The sequence below is a fragment of the Podarcis liolepis genome (assembly GCF_965112155.1).
Source record: "Podarcis liolepis genome assembly, chromosome: 1".
Taxonomy (NCBI): domain Eukaryota; kingdom Metazoa; phylum Chordata; class Lepidosauria; order Squamata; family Lacertidae; genus Podarcis; species Podarcis liolepis.
This window is the reverse complement of record NC_139554.1, coordinates 56,949,803-56,968,748: the sequence shown is the minus strand read 5'-3', so window position 1 is coordinate 56,968,748 and position 18,946 is coordinate 56,949,803. Positions and strand designations below refer to the sequence as shown.

General features: G+C 46.2%; 1 protein-coding gene across 3 annotated transcripts in view; it reads right to left on the bottom strand.

The window, feature by feature from the left end:
* The window catches only part of SLC1A2 (solute carrier family 1 member 2), a 98,736-nt gene that overhangs the window by 26,087 nt on the left and 53,703 nt on the right, over window positions 1-18,946 (bottom strand). For all 3 annotated transcript variants that reach the window (XM_083464267.1, XM_083464266.1, XM_083464268.1), the window contains 2 exons: window positions 8,051-8,203; window positions 7,216-7,466 (listed from right to left, as the gene is read on the bottom strand). In XM_083464267.1, the coding sequence (XP_083320393.1) occupies window positions 7,216-7,466; window positions 8,051-8,203 (404 nt within the window). The remainder of the gene's footprint in view (window positions 1-7,215; window positions 7,467-8,050; window positions 8,204-18,946) is intronic.

The following is an 18,946-nucleotide window of genomic DNA, read 5'->3' as shown; positions in this document are numbered from 1 at the left end:
CGATGGTATCTCCCATGCCTGTCATCCCTATGAGCTCCCCAAAATCTGTTCTGAGTTTCCCCCCCAAGCTTCCAGAGCATATTTAGGGGGGCACATAGGGAGAGGAGAGGGAGGGAAAGTTTCATTGAGCAAGCAGGAGTCTTTGTGCAACCAGGACAACTTTGTTGTATACAAGCCATAATCTACGAACTCCATTCAAAGAATGACTTGAAAGGTCTAGCTGGCAATGGAACAGAGGCAGAATTTCTAAATCTAGTGGATATTCAAAAATAGGTTACCAGTCATTAAAAAATGCTGTGTGTCCTTTTTACTATGCAGTGGGAATGCAAGGCATTCAAGTCTGCAGGAGGTACTTCCTAAAGCATCTGTGCAAAGTTGATTTTGTCTTGCTGAAATCACACATGCAGTTTGCTCAATGAAAGGGAAAGAGCTAATTCACCAGACAATTTAGTCAGATAGCAAAGTTAGCAAAATCATCCAACAGTTATATTTGTTCTTTCTGCTAAGCTGCCAGTCATAGCGGCATCATGAATGATTAAGGGAACCATGCAGATTACGCTAACCATTTTACTACATTCACATCTTATTAATAATCTAAAAAAATGTGCTTGAGCACCCTGCGGAAATGTGTGGCTTTGAAATGCAGGAAGGAAAAGCAGAAGCTCTTAAGCAAGCCAAAATCCCTACATATTTTCATGGAGTTGATTATTATCTTGAGAATTCTGTCATCTTTAAAACATTACAAAGGCTCTGAGAACAGCAGAATTTCCTGCAACTGAAGGGTTATTGCTGAAGACCTTATTGGAAACAAAGCAAAATGATGGAGTTTTGGCAGCCTTGGTGAGACCAGGCCTGTCGTTATCAGGGACTGTCACATCAGGATTTATTCTCATCACTAAGGCGCTGTATGCAGCTGTGGGAAAAGCTTTGGTCACACTGACTTCCACCTGTTCTAGTACACACTGAGTCAGTCATGCATGCCCAATGCAGGCTTGATTTAATTCCTGGTATACCGACAGGAACCATAATAAAAAGTCAGTGGCTACAACTACATACCAATGTCCCAGAATGTGCAAAAATGTCTGGGAGTCAACACAAGTTAGGCTTTCCTCCCCTGTAACTACAATACAGGCCCTTGTCTTAAACGTGTCTTAACAACACTAAGGCTCTGATACGCAGCTTGAAATTCCATTAATTTGTATTAGATACAGGGCGCTCTAGTTCGTCTCCATGTCAACCAGTTCCTTCCATTTGATACTCTGGACAAAAGTAGACAAAATGTTAAATTACTTATTGGACTCCATAACATACGAAGAGCCCTGCTGGATCAAAACAAGATTCCTCGGTCCCATGTCCCATATCCTGTTCTCACATCAGCCAACCAGATGCCTACAGGAAGCCCACAAACAAGCAGGACATGGAGGTATTTTGATCTTGCCAGAATAAAAAAGCCCAGCCTCAAATTTCTCTTGCTGTATATTTGGGGGTGGGAATTGTATCTACTGAATTTCTAATTAACCTGCACCTGTTAAAGTCACAGGAAATGGAATAAAGTGCTAGTTCAAAGCAAATTATGGCAGTCTGAAAACTCTTGCAAGCTGTGCAGGTTTGTTTGTTTGTGGATGAAGATATTTCCTATACTGGAGCTGCTAAATAGTTCAGCTTCAAGGTCTTGTAGGAAGGTCTAGCAGGACTTTAATTTTAAGTAGTTAACTGCTAATTACTTAATTATTCCCTTTGCTTGCCAATTAAGCAGGAGACACATAGTTTAGAATTAAACACCATAGTAAGTTGACAGTCATTGCTCACCCTTCAAGTATCACAGTTTCTTACTATCTTGATTTTAGGGAGATGGCTTGAATAAAGGCAAAGATTACAAAACCATACCTGCTTGTCTTTTCTTCAATTATTCCGGGGCAAAGGGCCACAGACATCAAGTCTTAGGAATGAGTCAAACTCACCATGTTGAATTTTCAAAAGCTGATAGGCAGAAGCAGCTGATAAAGTGGCTTGCTAGGTAAAACTGCTAGCAGAAATCATGTGGGAACAGAGGAAAAGGTAAATTCCTGCCCTTGAACCTGGGACCCTCTTTAGGCAAAGCAGAAGTTCTACCACTCAGCTACAGCCCTTCCCCTAGAGGCGCATTGCCATTTAACTGTTTACCCAGTACCTATGCTAGGCAGGTGATGAAAATCATTGAGACAATGGCTTCTATTGAGTTCCCTGTAAGCCTATTTGGAAAACATTTATTCTTGAAACAGAAGGCTGTATATTATGATTATGATTATGATTATTATCACTACTACTACTACTACCACAATGTGTGGGATCCAACAGAAGGCGAGTGCAAATTTAACTCTTGCACAGTACAGTGGTACCTCGGGTTACAAACACCTCGGGTTACAGACTCCGCTATCCCGGAAGTAGTACCTCGGGTTAAGAACTTTACCTCAGGATGAGAACAGAAATCGTGCAGCGGTGGCGTGGTGGCAGCAGGAGGTCCTATTAGCTAAAATGGTACCTCAGGTTAAGAACAGACCTCCAGATCGAATTAAGTTCGTAACCAGAGGTACCACTGTATAATATTAAAAGTTGTGCTAGAGCTTTACCATTAGGCATCGGAGGAGGTGGGAAGTCCCACTGTCAGTCATATGCAAGTGCAGAGTTACAGAGTGGAGTTACCCCTGCTGACGTCAGCACCCTGCACTCAAATCTGAGGAATTATCCATTCAGCAATTGCACCATCTGGCCCTAACATTAGACAGAGTAAACACCGGTCCCTCATGAAATGGCAACAAGTGGTTAGCTATTTCATTTTTTTATTCTATTTCTGCAGTCAGAAAGGGAGAGATGCTTGTAGAATATTCAGTCTCACCTGTCAAAATATCTTAATAATGGATATTATGTAACCCAGTTTGCCGGGGCATTTCCAGTTCCCTCAGGCAACCAAATGTCTAGGGCCCAGACCAATCCCTACCTCCAGTTCCTGGTGCCAAAAGGTGAAAGTGGAAATTCCCTTTCTCCCTCTACTGCTTTGCAACCACCAGCAATAGTATTTCCCCTCCTAACAAACGACCTCACTGGCTGCCACTTTTGACAGGTATGTCTACCTGCAGGAGGCAAGTACTGTTATTCTTGGATTTTTCTAAAACCACAATTCTCAACTTTTTGAGCTTCAAGGAGGGTTTCATGTTGACAGGTAAGGATTGCACAGGATTCTTGGAAGAGTTAAAGGGTGATACTCAGTTCATACAGAATGCTGAGCCTGTTGTACATCACTGTCCCTGCAGGTGAACTGATAAGCCAAGGAAGTTGTTTTTCTTGTTGAGGGACCCTGGAAAGCACTCCAGGATTCTGCAGCCACCAGTATGAAAACTAATCTAAGAAACGAAAACTATTGTGTAGACTGGCAGTAAGAGTGCACATGATGTCTAAGGGCCTCTGTTGGCCACCAAGCCGAATCTAACGTCTTTGCTAGAAAGGATCCAAGAAGCCTTTTCCTTACATACAGGTAAAATTGTATATGTGATCAGATAAAACAGGACACATGGTTGTATAGATTGCCAGATTCATAGGCCCAGAAGAAAGAAGTTTAGCCATTTGGCCTAATGTCTCTTTTAAGAAGGTTCATAAGATGGTACGTACGGCAAGGGGTTCTTTTATTTTAATAAGTAAAATTCTGGAGATACAAAGGGGTCGAAATGCAAATTTTATTTGTTGGGCTGCCACTTGCTTAGGGCTCTAGACACGCTGACCTGTGAGTAAATGCCAATGAAAGCTAACGGCTCAACTCTAACCCTTACCACAGATGCAACCCAATAGAAGGGGTTGTGACAACCATCATATCCACAGCCCAGCCAAGCATGCAGGCTGGAGGTGGAGCTGGGGAAACAGGTAGTTGTGCCAGTCTACAGCTGCCGTCAGAGGCGGAGCAACCTGCTCTGGTACCCGGATTGGCGCTGGTCCCAGGAGGCATGGCGCGCCACCCATGGGGGGCATAGTGCGCGTCCCGGGGGTGTGGCATACACTTCGGGGTGTGTGGTGAGCGGTGCGTGCCCTGGGAGGTGCCGCCAATCAGAGGTCGGCATTTTGTCTCCCCCCCCCCTTTGGAATAACACCCAGGGCATCTCAGAACGCCCTGGCTGCCGCAGCAATCACAACCAATGCCGCCACATGAAAGAACCTGGGTCTGAGGCCAAGCCTGTCTTTCCCCACTTCTGTAGATCGTGGCTGACACACAGTGTGGGCAGGGAGTAGTATTCTGCTAGCTTTTACTCTGAGTAGACCCATTGAAATTAATAAACCTGTCTAAGTTAGGTCCATGACTGTGGTCTTTTGCCCAACGTGGGGCTCATGCCCACGACGTTGAGACTAAGAGTGTCATGCTTAACCAGCTGAGCTATCCATCTTAACCTTAACAAATACTTGACCGAAGTGACTGTCGACGAACAAAGAAAGCTCAAAAAAATAGTGAAGTAATTGAAAGGAGCTGCTTGCCAGAAGACATTAACATTACAATCGCCCAGAGATTTATAAAAGGAGTGAGAGTGCCAATATAAGAAGTTAGTAGCTTGCTTCCCAGTCAGCCCATTTAGCCAGTCTTTCAGCTTTCTACCAGTCAAGGGGGCGATTCCCACATCCTGTTAAGCACAATTAACTGGAAAGGGAGAGACCAAAGCAACAGAACACACATTGTTCTACTTTTTGGAACACACTGTCTACCCATGTGACTCTCCTTTTGATGATACCGTGAATAAACATGTCTTTCAATATTATAAGCACCGGGAGGGTGATAAAAGGACTGATGGGGCTAATGTAAGCTAGCTACTTGCTCCCCTTTCAGCCCACTATCCCATTCCTCAGCTTTCTACCCATCGAGGGGCCCACTTGTCACTTTCAGTAAAATACAATTAGCTGGAAAGGAAGAGTTCATTTCAGCGTTTAATGCATGCTGTTCTAATTTTGGGAACGTACTGCCTCTACATATTTGACTCTTCTTTTGATGGTATATCGAATAAACATGCCCTTTAAAGCCACTCAGATTTGATTACAATTCTAAGCACGTTTACATGGAAGGTAGCCCCGCTGTAATCTGTTAATCTTACTTCTTGGTAAATAGAGTTGAGGACTGGGCTTTTAGGTGCTCTTGGGTGCAAGGTAAGAGAGAGGGAAAATGCATCTAGCTTAGTTCTGCAGCAGTTTGCATCTGTCTCCCTATGTGGTCCTGTCCTTCCTCTGCTCCCCACCCACACGGTACAGCCTAGAGCTACGACCTCAGATAACATAGCACTTAAAATCCTTTAAATGGTGCCATTCAGGCATACTTAGCAAAGGTTTGGCAGTGGATCTTGCTTGGATCATTAAAAAAAAAAGTCTGTGTAACTGTCAAATAATTTAGCTTCAGGAAAAAGGCTGCTCATACATGTGTGTAGAGCAGAAAGCATAAACAACATGGCTAACATTCACACCACCCTTAAAAAAATCATCTTAATATACTTTTCTGATGAAATATGACTACAGCCTGAAATGTTTATCTACTTAGTAAGAGTAGAATAGGCAACTGCAGGAAAAACTTCCTTCCCTCCCCAGCAATCATCCAGCGACATGCCTCACCCCTAAGTAGGTGAATACACCCACCATAGGTTTGCTCAGTGCCAAGAACTTTTGACTGCTTGGGCACTTTTCTTCCAAACATCAAATTGTTTTCCCCCGTGCAAAAGTGGCCACGGTGGCATTGTATTCTCTAAGCAAAGTCCTGAAGAATAGAAACAGCCTTCCATGCATCAGATTTCACAGATATTTCTGTACAAATAATTATAATATATCCCCAGCCCTAAAGTACGGTAGTTATTTGCTGGAGATGAAGTAAGGATAATGCCTCTTTATGTCTTTACAGTGTTCTATACTTACTAAGTTCTGGGAGAAAGTGCTGGACTATATAAATATGATTGTAAAAGTTTAAAAAATTCAGAGAACATTCTTTTGAATTATATTCGTATTGCATGGAAGCAAAGAATGGGACAACAAAAATAGATTCCATGTGCCCTAATGCTGGCTAAGAGACTGATAGTGATGAACTGGAAGAATAAAGATATGATCCCCTTTAATCAATGGATTGAAAACCTGACAACACTCACAGCTTATGAATGGATTGCTTATAGACACAGGCTTTGTCTGGATGAACATACTGACATTTGTTATGAGTTTATACAGAAAGCAGTAGGCTATTAATAATCACATAGGTATTAAGATAATAATATTGTTTATATCTATATACCAATATGTGGAAATGTAATTGATTTTACTAATTGTATTACACTGTACTTTCTGCAGTTTTATTTTCCAAACCCTTCTTTTCTTTTTCTCTTATCACTTTATTTATTTATAAATGAATTGTTTTTAAAAAATTAATAAAAATAATAAGAATATACTGTACTCCCAGCCCTGTTAACTGAAATACATGAAAAATAAATGTCTATGTGGAGTAAGATATAAAGCATGCTCTGGTCAGATATGTATGGCCCAAGACATTTTGCTGCCCGGGAATCAACTGGGCCTGCCCTCCAAGTACCCCAGACCTGTGAAGTTATTTAGTTACCTATAGCAGAAAAAAAACACGTCACAAGCACTTCACCTCCAGTCTGGCAATACAAACACAATAATAATAAATTAGATCATTAGCAATATGCTGCCCTTCCACGATGCTCAGAATTGGCTGCCTCACTCTGCCTAGTGATAGGGCAGGTCTGGATCCAATCAAAGCTAATCATATTAAGCTTAACTGACTTTAATTAAAACCAGGCAAATTAGTTCAGAGTGTGTGTCCATTGACGGAAAATCTTTAATTGAAAAGCTCGGCAAATGGCATGGAAATCAAAAGTGTATATGTGCTTCTCCTCTCCTTCCATACAAAAGACAGACTTTTAAAGCTCCAGGGAAACAAAAATAAATTCTGAAGGTATATTTGTAGGAAAGAAAAAAAACTGAAGAATGTTTTTATCAAGAATGAAACACTAAAATAAACTACAATGCAAACTGAACAGTGCAAAGAATGAGGAACTCAGTAGAAGCACTGCTGTTTGTTATTTTGTACTGATAAGTATAAAACAGGCTAAATTTACAGCTGCAAATCTAGTTTTAGTTTCTTCAGTTTTTTTTTAGTGTCATGGTTTTTACACACAAGATATTAGTGGGAGGCAAAGGTTTGTCATTCACCTGCTGAAAGCATGCTTGTACGAGGTTTTCTGGGAACAAGTTTCGGATAAGATCCAAGAAAGCATCAAGGCTGGACACTTCGTCATTCTTCTTTCCTTCTCCCAGCTGTTTCTTGAGCTTTGGATTGCCTGGGTGAATGGCTAAGACCAGAATAACTCCCAATATAGCAGCAATGATCGTCGTGGACATATAGTAAACCATAGCTCTTGTACCTAACCGACCGCTAGCCTTAGCATCCAAGCCAGACAGACCTGTATAAAAATGCATTGTGGTCAGTTAAAGATGTTGTTCTGAAGTTTGGACACATATGAAAACATCAGGCAGGGAGTGATGGGAAGAGGAAAACAACAACAAAGTAGAACAATTACTCTGGCTATTAAAACCATGAGGTCAGCTTGCACACAGTTCTAAGATGGAGATCACAGGCTGAGCAAGTCCTGCACAGGTACTACATCCATAAGGTTACACACTGAGGATTATGGGATAAAGAATCAATGGCTGCTTTCACTCTTCTTGAGAAAATAAACCCCGACTTACAACCCTGATGTCTAGATGTAACATATTTGTGTAACAACTTGCCTGATGAAGTGTTCTGGGAAACTCAAAAGCTTGCCAAAATTTTGCAATCCTTCCAATTGCAATCCTTCCAATTGATCTTAATAAAGGTAGTACACAATTGCGGACTTTCTGGAGACAATTTTCAAGGATAATGCCGGTACATTAATATGAAGAACACACATACTGTTATGAGAGTGTATAAAGCTGTGAGTATTACTGTATAGGTCTTAATCTCTCACAAAAGATTAACCTTCTAATTGTTTAGAACAGATCTCACCTGTGATTAAGCTTGAGATAATTAAAGGAAGAATCAACATTTTTAGCATCCGCATCAGGATATCTCCTGGGAAGGCTATCAACATGATGACATCAGGATTAATAGGTGCCGCCATGCGAAGAAGTGCCCCACACAATGCGCCCATGATGACACCTGGATAAAAAAGGGAGGACACAGAAGAAAGGATTTGAGTAATTGAGTTTCAATTCACCACATAATAGAATAATCCTGTCAAAATACAGTTTTGAACCAGAGCTAGCTGTGCCAATAATGGCCGCTTACCGATCCTCCTCGGTGAGCGGCGGTTGCAGCCTTCCCTCCCTTGCTGCTTGGACGCAATGCTCCATTTTGTGTGCAGCACGTCCCCTTGCTGCTGCAGAGGCTCATGGGTCCCCGTCAAAACCACTGATTCAAATGCGCTAATCCGCAGTGGCCTCAAGAGAGCATGGCTTGGCGAGCGGACCTGAGGGAGGCAGGCTTCACTCAGGTCTGCTCGCCAACAATATATCCCAGCTGACCCTGAATGTTGTGGACTCTCACTATCCCTATCCAATGGCCACTTTGGCTGAGGCTGATGTTGTGTAGTCCAAAACATCTGGAGGGCACACAACTTTGGCTAACCCTGCTTCCTCCTCCAGAAATCAGCAGTGAGGAGGATGGGGATAAAATTACAATCAGTTGACTGCCTTTTATTGGCTCTGGCTCCACTTACTATTGGTCTCCCTGCCTTCCATCCTAACAGTCCCAAGGAGTGAAACTAGTCACTTCTGACCACCTCAGAAAAATCACCTCCAGGTACTTGAGGATAAAGCAATCCTATATACAGCTGGAAAACTGAACACAGTGGAGCTTATTTCTGGGTGGACATATAGGATTGCACTGCGCGATTGGGTAGGTGTTCAGCCTTCAGTGTCCTCCTAAAATTACCAATTCCATCTTCCTCCTAATAGCTATTTATATTATTCTGTCCAACCATAATGGCAAGCATTCCAATGTGGCTAAACCAGAAGGTTGTATAGCAACCAGCAGCGCCTATTTATATGAGCTGAGGGAAAAGGGAGCTATCTGAGATGAAAGGTCACACGAACAGCTTTTTCTTTTCCAGTCAGGGAGACCCACTTACTCCCCAGTCCCCAGGACATAAATGGGCTTCCTGCTTTCACTTACCTCTACAGGAAGCTCCCTCTTCCAAGTACTTCCCCTTGACCCAGGAACTAATTATATACACAGAGGACTTACAGAAAATGTACATTTTCTAGGGATTTTACACAGCAGTAGGGAAAATGGCGGTCATAAATAAAAGCAATACCCATTCCTAGGCCATGGTTCCAATGGGGGTGAATGAGAAAATACCAGATGGGAAGAGCCTTAGCTCAGTGGCAGGGTATCTTTGCATTCAAAAGGCCTCAGTTTAAGTCCCTGCTGTCTCCAGATAGGAACTGGGAGAGACTCCACCTGACATCTTGAAGAGCTGCTGCCCGTCAGTGTAAACAATATTGAGCTAGATGGACCAATGGTTTAGCTCATTCACAGCCTCATGTGTTATTGCTTAGAGGACATTGAAATGAAGAGGAGATGAATGGGGGTGCCATGGCCCCAGAGTCTAGCCGTGACCAGAACATTGAGTTGGAGAAAGAATTGTAGCTCAATGGAAGATCATTGTCCCAAGTTCAATCCCTACCATTTCCGGGTAGGGCTGGGAATGGTGGAGAGCCACTGTCAGCCAGAGTAGACAGTAAAAGGTAAAGGGACCCCTGACCGTTAGGTCCAGTTGTGGCCGACTTTGGGGTTGTGGTGCTCATCTCGCTTTAATGGCTGAGGGAGCCGGCGTACAGCTTCTGGGTCATTTGGCCAGCATGACTAAGCTGCTTCTGGCGAACCAGAGCAGCGCACGGAAACGCCGTTTACCTTCCTGCCTGAGCAGTACCTATTTATCTACTTGCACTTTGACATGCTTTCGAACTGCTAGGTTGGCAAGAGCAGGGACCGAGGAACGGGAGCTCACCCCGTCGCAGGGATTCCAACCGCTGACCTTCTGATTGGCAATTCCTAGGCTGTGGTTTAACCCGCAGCGCCACCCACGTCCCCAAGTAGACAGTACTGAGTTATATAGATCAATTGTCGGACTTGTTATGAGGCAAGCTCCCTCGAATATTATTGGATTTTGTATAGAGAAGACGGTTAAATCTGAATGAAATGAGGAAAAACGTGGGCTGTCATTGTGATATCAGATTCAGGTAGGTAGCCATGTTGGTCTGACGCAGTCGGAATTTTTTTTTGTCCAGTAGCACCTTAGAGACCAACTAAGTTTGTTCTGGGTATAAGCTTTCATGTGCATGCACACTTCATCAGAAGTGTATCTGAAGAAATGTGCACGCACAGAAAAGTTTACACCCAGAACAAACTTAGTTGGTCTCTAAGGTGCTACTGGACAATTTTTAATTTTTTTATTGTCATATCAGTAACTCATGCATGCATGAGGAGCACTGATCTCACATATACAGTCACAACTCCATCTGGCAGCACCCTTAGCTTCAATAAGGTAGCAAACGCATGCACTCTCAGACAATTTCTGAAAAACTGAATTTTGTGCCTGTGATTTCTATACCCCTCCTTCACAGGCTCAAAATGCAGCAGGCTCCGCAACAGGGGTATCCATCATTACAGTGGTGTGTAGATTTCCCAGGGTGCAGCTTTAATCTAACCAAAAATAATTGTTGTGGGATCCTGCTGGGAAAGGCTCACAGATATCTCACAACTATCAATCTGAGCCAAAAGCTGATGTCAAAATAAATACACCATTTCAAAATCTTTCAGGACAGGAATATATTTAGTTCAGGCTATCTACACAGCCTTCTCTTCTAACAGCACAGCTGTCCATTCAAGCTGAAGGGAATAAAGGCAGGCTCTGTGAAGGCCATGCGTTTGGCTGTTAGGCTCACTGTACTGTAACATTAAAAGAAAAAATGAAAAAACAATCTAGTAAGCCTGGGCATGAAGCCAGTGAACCACACTAAAATGTCAAACTGCTCCATATTTGGAAGCTGCGATACCCAGAAGGCAATTGAGAAAACTAGATCACTGTATCACTGGCCTAGTCCCTAGTGCACAGCAAAAGAGCGAGCTAAAAAGTATCAGCAGCCTGTAAGGGGAGGAAAGACCAGGGATAAATTTCTTTTCTTCCTCCTTTCTCCTGACAGGAGAGAGATCTCTCCCTCGCCTCCATCTTCAGCCCTGGTGAAATGAACTAAATTGAATTTCCTAGAGAACAGAAAAAATATTTGAATTTTGATGCCCAGCATGGCCTGTTCCACTATAGGATTCCTCTGAAACAAGGACAGGGATTTACATTTCTAATCAATGGGCCAAATTCAACTAAGTTGTTGGGCTAGCAAAAGCCAGCACCACGAGTTCCCCTGTGCCCACCCCAAATCTGCTTAGGAGGGTTAGGAGAACGCTGTGATCAACACACAGAGGGAGGAGAGGGCAGATCACTCCATTGGGCAAGTAAAAATGCTTGTGTTGATCTCTTTAGTGCAATGCTGAATTCCACCCAGTATTTCCAGGGCTGCTCATCTAGGATGTGATGTTAAGCTGGTGGCCTATGAGAGTGAGAAGGCAGCCAATCTCCAATCCTGTCATGGCCCTGGGACACTTAATCATCACCATCATTGGTCTTACTGTATGCCACTTTCCCACAAAATTGATCCCAATGAAACTCACAAGATATCAGATTAACAAATATAACAATTTTAAAACAGAAATAATTAGAAAACAATGATTCAGGGACTAATAATAAGTAATTGTAATAAATAAATAAATCAGTCTTTGCGTAAACAGTACAAATAAACTACCCTAGTTTAACAGCTTAAAACTGAACAGCAGGGAGAATAATACCTAACACAGCGATAAAATGGGGTGGGGGGAGATTGCCATTAAAAAAAAAAAAAGCATTCCACAGAGGTCCAACACAATTAACTTTGAATGCATTAGATGGTAACCAAACCTCTTGCTTGTGGCAGGCTACCCTCCTAGCAATCATCTGCATCTCCTCTCCATCTCTTACTAACAGAGGTAAAGATTGGCATCCTTCTTTCATAACCCATATGCACTCAGTTTCGATAGTGTTCATTCTCTCTCCACCAAACATCCATTCCAGCCCTGTCCACGAGGCACTTAGAAACCATGGTCTGGATTCAACTAAATTGTTGAGCTAGCAACTCAACAGGTCCTGCTACCACAACAGCACTTTCAGTGGGGATCCTTCTTCAGAGTCTGGCCTTCTGGGCAAAAGCCTGCTTAATGCCATCCTAGTCTGCTGCAGCAGGTAGCGTTGTAACCTCTGAATTTGTGTTTTTATATGTATATATATTAAGAAAATCTACCAAACTATGGTAGCAGTGCAAACATTATCCTAGCCATCTCACCCAGAATGCCTCAGTTCTGAAGAAGGTCCTATTCTCTGTCCTTTCGCAAAGTGATGTGAGGCAGGAAGGAGAATATGGTATTGACAGTGGTGGAGGAGAGCCTTGTCTTGTGTTGTGGGTAATAATGAGGGAAGCAAGCATTCCAGGGAAACCCACCACTGGAGAAAATTGTCTTATTCTGCCTTATGACTGGAATAGTCCTGATTTTCTACCACAAAATGATGTTTATCCCCAAATAAATGCATCAGAAGTACGGTATACCTCATTTTATTTCATTAGTCGCAATGGTGCTAAGATTTATGTGAATTAAAAAACTGAAACTGCACACACACAGAGTATCTCTTTCTTTCTTTTTTACCAGGCTTGCCAACTTTTTCTTTTTCCTTTTTCTTTTTTGCTCCCTCCCCCCAATTATTTTTGGCTCTAACGTAACTGCTTCTACATCTGTTACAAGCATGGACCAGAGGTGTGGGAGCAGAGAGGAAAAGAGAAATGCTAATGGTGTGCTTCACAACTGAAGTAATACACATAGCCATCTAAAGCTCCCACCCTGAAAGACCATAACATCCAGGGTCCAAAATTAACTAGCTGCGCCCAGGGGCAGAGGAAGGGGGTGCGGTGGAGGCGGTCTGCCCCAGGTGTCACCACTGAGGGGGGTGCAAAATGCCGGGTGGCACACACCGTGGGGCCTGCAGCGTGCCCGAGCCACGCATCTCCCCTGAGAGAGACATGGTGGCTTGGGCATGTGCAGGCTCCAATACTGCTCAAACGGTCCACCCACTGCCTCCCCCTCAGCTAGAGGGCGGCTGAGTGGGAGGAGGCAGGCAGACTCCAGAGGCCCCGCAGAGCATCCTGCCCTGGCTCGCCCTGCCCCACAGGTAGCTGGCCATGCCCCTGGGAGCAGGATACACATGCGGCCCCAGACGCTCGATTGCCTTGCTCCGCCGCTGGCTCCACTACTGTAATGATAACAGAAAGGGAGGTACAGTGGTGTGATGGGATGATGAGCTGCTTGTGCGTAAAATGCAAGTCCCTCAGAGTTTGATCAGGTTTTCAAACCTCTGCCTGTGACGGAGCCCCTCCGGCATGGCTGCGTCAATCGCTAGTAGAATCCGAAAGTGGTTGTTTTCGGAAACGTTTCCAACATAAGAGCTCTTTCACGGAAACACGTCTTCTGGACTCTCTGCGTGACAGTTTCCGGCGAGGAGTGGGTGTCCCTATAGGAGGTCCTGAAACCTCTCCACTGTTTTCGCTGGAAACGTCTCTGAGCCATCCCTCCGACTCACTTTCCCTGGAAGTTCCTGCTCGCCCCCTACTGGTTCCCTCTTCAGCTGCTACGTCTCTTTCAACCTCAGGGAGCCTTTGCACCTCCTGTCCTTCCGATGGCAGTTCCCTGACATCCACCTCCCCTCCAGGGCCCCCTTCACCCCCTCCCGTCTCCTCCCCTCCGGGCTGGGAGGAAGTAAAACCCCTGAAAGAACCTTCATCATAGTCCGAAGTTTCGAACACTTCCCTCCACCTGCTACTGTCCCTCGTCTCTCGATACTCCTCGTCATCGGAGTCTATTCCCTCTTCCAAATCCGACTCCGCGAATCCTTCCATTTCCTGTTCCTCGTCGGTGGTGCCAAAGTACTCCCTCCTAAACCTTTCTACCGGCTGTGGTTTCCTAGGGAATCTTCGGTGGAACGTTTCTGTTAAAACCTCGTCATTGACCTCCCCTGCAGTCACCCAGGTGTTTTCCGACTCCGGTTCCCCTTCCCACGCCACCAAATACTCTACCTGATTTCCCTTCCACCTGGAATCGAGAATTTCCGCTACATGGTTGCTGCGTTCCCTTTCTTCCAAGGCTGGTCCCCTGGCGTGCTCCCCTGCACGCCCCCCCCCCTGTATGGTGACAGTAACGACCTGTGGAACACTGGGTGCAATTTCATGTGGTTGGGTAACCGGAGTTTGAAAGCCACTGGGTTGACCTGCTGAATGACCTCGAAGGGTCCCAATCTTTTGGGCCTCAATTTCTTACAGCCCCCTTTGAACGGCAACCCTTGGGTTGACAGCCACACCTGATCGCCCACCCTTATGGTTTCACCTTCCCTCCTGTTCTTGTCTGCCTGCTTCTTATATTGTGCCTTGGCCCTTTCTAAGTTGAGCTGGAGCTGCTGATGGATCGCTTCCATCTCTTCTACAAAATGCTCGGCCGCTGGGACGCTCCATCTCTCCCCTCCCTCCCCTGGAAAAGCCCTGGGGTGACACCCGTAATTAGCCAAAAAGGGGCTCATCCCTGTGGACACATTCTCCGCATTATTGTAGGCAAATTCTGCCAGCGCCAACTTTTCGGCCCAATCGTTCTCTCTGTCATTGACATAACACCTCAGATATTGTTGGAGTATGCCATTTGCTCTTTCCGCCTGCCCGTTGGTTTCTGGGTGCCGGGCAGTCGAAAAATTGACTTCCACATGCAGCAAGCTCATGAGCTTCCTCCAGAACCTGGAAGTAAATTGTTTGCCGCGGTCTGAGATCACCCTCAAGGGGGCGCCGTGCAACCTAAAGATGTGTTCTACAAACAACTTCGCTGTTTCTTCCGCTGTGACTGCATGTGAGCATGCCACAAAGTGGCACATCTTAGTTAACAGGTCTACTACTACCATGATGGCTGTTTTCCCCTTGGATTTCGGCAGATCCGTCATAAAATCTATTGATACCGCTTCCCAAGGCCGTTCTGGTGTGGGTAATGGTTCTAATAACCCTGCCGGTGCCCTTCTTTCCCCTTTGGCTCGCTGACATTGGTCACACCCTCTTACATACTCCTTTACATCTTCCCTCACCTTGGGCCACCAAAATTCCCGGGTCACCAACCACATGGTCTTGTGTTGCCCAAAATGTCCCGCCGTGGGGCTATCGTGCAACTGCTTGAGTATTCTTCCCCTCAATTCACCTTCGGGTATATACAGTGCCCCTTTGTAATACAATGCCCCATTTCTTTCCTCAAAACCTCCGGGGCTCTCGCCCTCCCCCCTGAGACCTCTGAGCTTATCCTGGGCATATTCATCATTTTCCGTTTCCTGTACCAGTTCACGTTGCCCCACCATCACCGCCCCACACACCCAGCGGTCCTCAGGGATGACATGTCTCTCTTCGATTGCCCCCTCCCCCTCCAAATACTCTGGTTTGCGTGAGAGGGCATCCGCCCTGACGTTTTCTGGGCCTGGCACATAACAAATCTCAAAGTGGAATTTGGAAAATTCCTGGGCCCATCTGACTTGTCGTTGGTTGAGTACTCGAGCTGTTCTCCAATACTCTAAATTCTTGTGGTCGGTGCACACTTGCACCTTGTGTTGTGCCCCAATCAATAAATGTCTCCACCTCCGGAACGCTTCGTGGATGGCGAGTAGTTCCCTGTCATACACCGTGTAGTTCCTCTCGGATTTATTCAGCTTCCTCGAGAAGAAGGCACAAGGTCTCCACTCCAACGTACTCCTCCCGGGTTGAAGAAGTACTGCTCCGATGGCCCGGTCGGACGCATCGGTTTCCACTCTCATGGGTTTTCGTAAGTCCACATGCAGAAGTTGTTCTTCCGAGGCGAAAGCCCTTTTTAGTTCTTCAAATGCTCGCTCCGCCTCCGCCGTCCAAACAAACTTCTTCTTGCTACTGAGGCAGTCGGTGATGGGCGCCGTCAAATGTGCAAAGTTCTTGATGAACTTCCTATAAAAGTTCCCAAACCCCAGGAATCTTTGCACATCCTTCTTGGTCTTCGGTGTCTTCCATTCCAGTACCGCTTGGACCTTGCCTGGGTCCATGGCCAATCCCTTGTCTGACAAGCGGTACCCCAGGAATTCCACCTCCTTGGTATGAAACTGGCACTTCTCCAGTTTCACCCACAGCTGGTTGGCTTGCAGCTTGCCCAACACTTCTCGAACGTCCTTCACGTGCTGCTCCTCATCCTCCGAATACACCAACACGTCGTCTAAAAAGGCCACACAATTCTTGTAGAGCAAAGGTCCCAGGACGTGGTTCATAAAAGCTTGAAAGCACGCCGAGCCTGCTTGTAGACCGAAGGGCATAACGAGGTATTCAAAGGCCCCCAAAGGGGTGAACATGGTGGTCTTCCATTCATCCCCCTTCCTTATGCGTATCAGATTGTACGCCCCCCGCAGGTCCAGCTTTGTAAAAATTTTCCCCTTCCTCACCCGGGTCAAAAGGTCATCAATTCGGGGCATCGGAAAAGCCAGGGGTTCCGACACGGCATTGAGGGCCCTAAAGTCCACAACCAATCTCGGCTTATCGGTGTTTTTTTTGTCCACAAAAAACACTGGGCTGCCCCCCACCGCTCGTGACTCTCTGATGAAACCTCGCTTCAGGTTCTTGTCAATGAACTCCCTCAACTCCTGCATCTCCCTGTCAGACATGGCGTACAGCTTGCCCACTGGGAGTTGAGCCCCAGGGAGTAGGTTGATTTGACAGTCAAAGGGTCTATGCGGCGGCAGCTTGTCTGCTTCCCTTTCGCTGAATACGTTGCTCAGATCTGCGTATTGTGGGGGCACTTTCCCTTTATCCATTACTTCCATCCCGGCTAGGGTGACGCCAGCTCCTCCCGGAACCTTCCCCTGCTTGCAGTGTTCTAGGCAATACGCTGACCCAAATGAGACCACCCTCTGATGCCAGCCCACTAGCGGGTCATGTAGCGCCAGCCAGCTCATCCCCAAAATGATGGGCGCTCCTCCCAAGGTGGCCACATTAAATGCTATTGGTTCAGTGTGCCTTGCCACCCTCATTATCATTGGGACAGTCTGTTGGCTAACTTCTCCTCCCAACAGCTCTCTGCCGTCAATCGTGGTCACCTGCAAGGGGTTACTTAAAGGGATGGTCTGTATCTGGTGCTCAGCTGCAAACTCCTTACTCATAAAATTACAGGAGCTGCCTGAATCCAAAAGCGCCTTGACCTGTAGTGGGTGTCCATTTTGCAGCTCTAGTGACACTTCTATCACTAAAGCAGGTCTGGGTGGTTCTGGCGTGGGCACTTTCACTGCTCTTTGGCCTGGCTGCTGTGCCCCAACGGTGGCAGCCAGGCGTTGGCTTTTACTTGCTCCTTGCTTTCTTCCTCCCTCTCCCCAACAGCTCCTGCCATCCCTTGCCATTCCTTTCTTTGTGGGCAGACTCTGGCAAAGTGCCCTGGCTGTTGGCAGAGATAACATTTCTTGGCGCTCTTTCCCTCCTTCTTCCGCCCTTCACTGGGATTTGAAACTGCGCGCGCCCGCGCTGTTCCAACTTCCATCGGCTCTGCCGGCGGGAAAGGTGGCTCTGGAATGTCTGGAATGCGCAGTTCCCTCCAACGTTCTCCTTTCCCTTCCCGCCTTTCCAAAGCCCTCGCTTCCTGGCGCGCTCCTATGGCCAGCGCTGATTTGGTCAGCTGATCCATAGACTCGGCCCTTGGCCCCCGGGACAATTCATCTTTAACGGCCGAAGAAAGCCCCTCTTCGAAAAGCATCTGGATGGGTTCCGCCGATAGGTCCCACCCCAATTTGTGAATCAACATAGTAAACTCAGTCCAGTACTCACGGACAGATCGGCTCCCCTGTTTGCAAGCCATTAACTGCCTTCGCACCACTCCCTGCTCAATGTCGCTGGAAAACATCAGGTCCATGGCACGAAAAAACTTCCTCGTGTCCTTTAGGATCTCATTATTCACTGCCATCAGGGGTCGAACCCAATCCTTCGCCCCCCCTTCGAGATGGCCAATTACAAAAGCCACTCGCGATTCCTCGTCGGGGAAGTCATCATACTGCAGGTTGAGAGCGTATTGCATCTCAGTTCTAAAGGCATGATAGTTTCTGGGATCCCCCCCGAATTTCTGCACCAATCCTGGCACCTTTCTGGCGATCGAGGTGGTTTTCTCCTTTCCCTTTTCTGCATCCTGAGCCCTCCTCTCCTCAAGCCTCGCCGTTTGCATGGCAAGCTGGATCTCCAACGCCCTGTACCTTTCTTCCAGGCTTGGACCTCCTCCAGGTGCTCCTGCTCCTCTGGTTCCGGCTGGGTCGCTCATGATGCCGCTGCTTGCACAAGCTGGCTTTCAGGGACTTTCGGATTGCTGTGATGGGATGATGAGCTGCTTGTGCGTAAAATGCAAGTCCCTCAGAGTTTGATCAGGTTTTCAAACCTCTGCCTGTGACGGAGCCCCTCCGGCATGGCTGCGTCAATCGCTAGTAGAATCCGAAAGTGGTTGTTTTCGGAAACGTTTCCAACATAAGAGCTCTTTCACGGAAACACGTCTTCTGGACTCTCTGCGTGACAGTTTCCGGCGAGGAGTGGGTGTCCCTATAGGAGGTCCTGAAACCTCTCCACTGTTTTCGCTGGAAACGTCTCTGAGCCATCCCTCCGACTCACTTTCCCTGGAAGTTCCTGCTCGCCCCCTACTGGTTCCCTCTTCAGCTGCTACGTCTCTTTCAACCTCAGGGAGCCTTTGCACCTCCTGTCC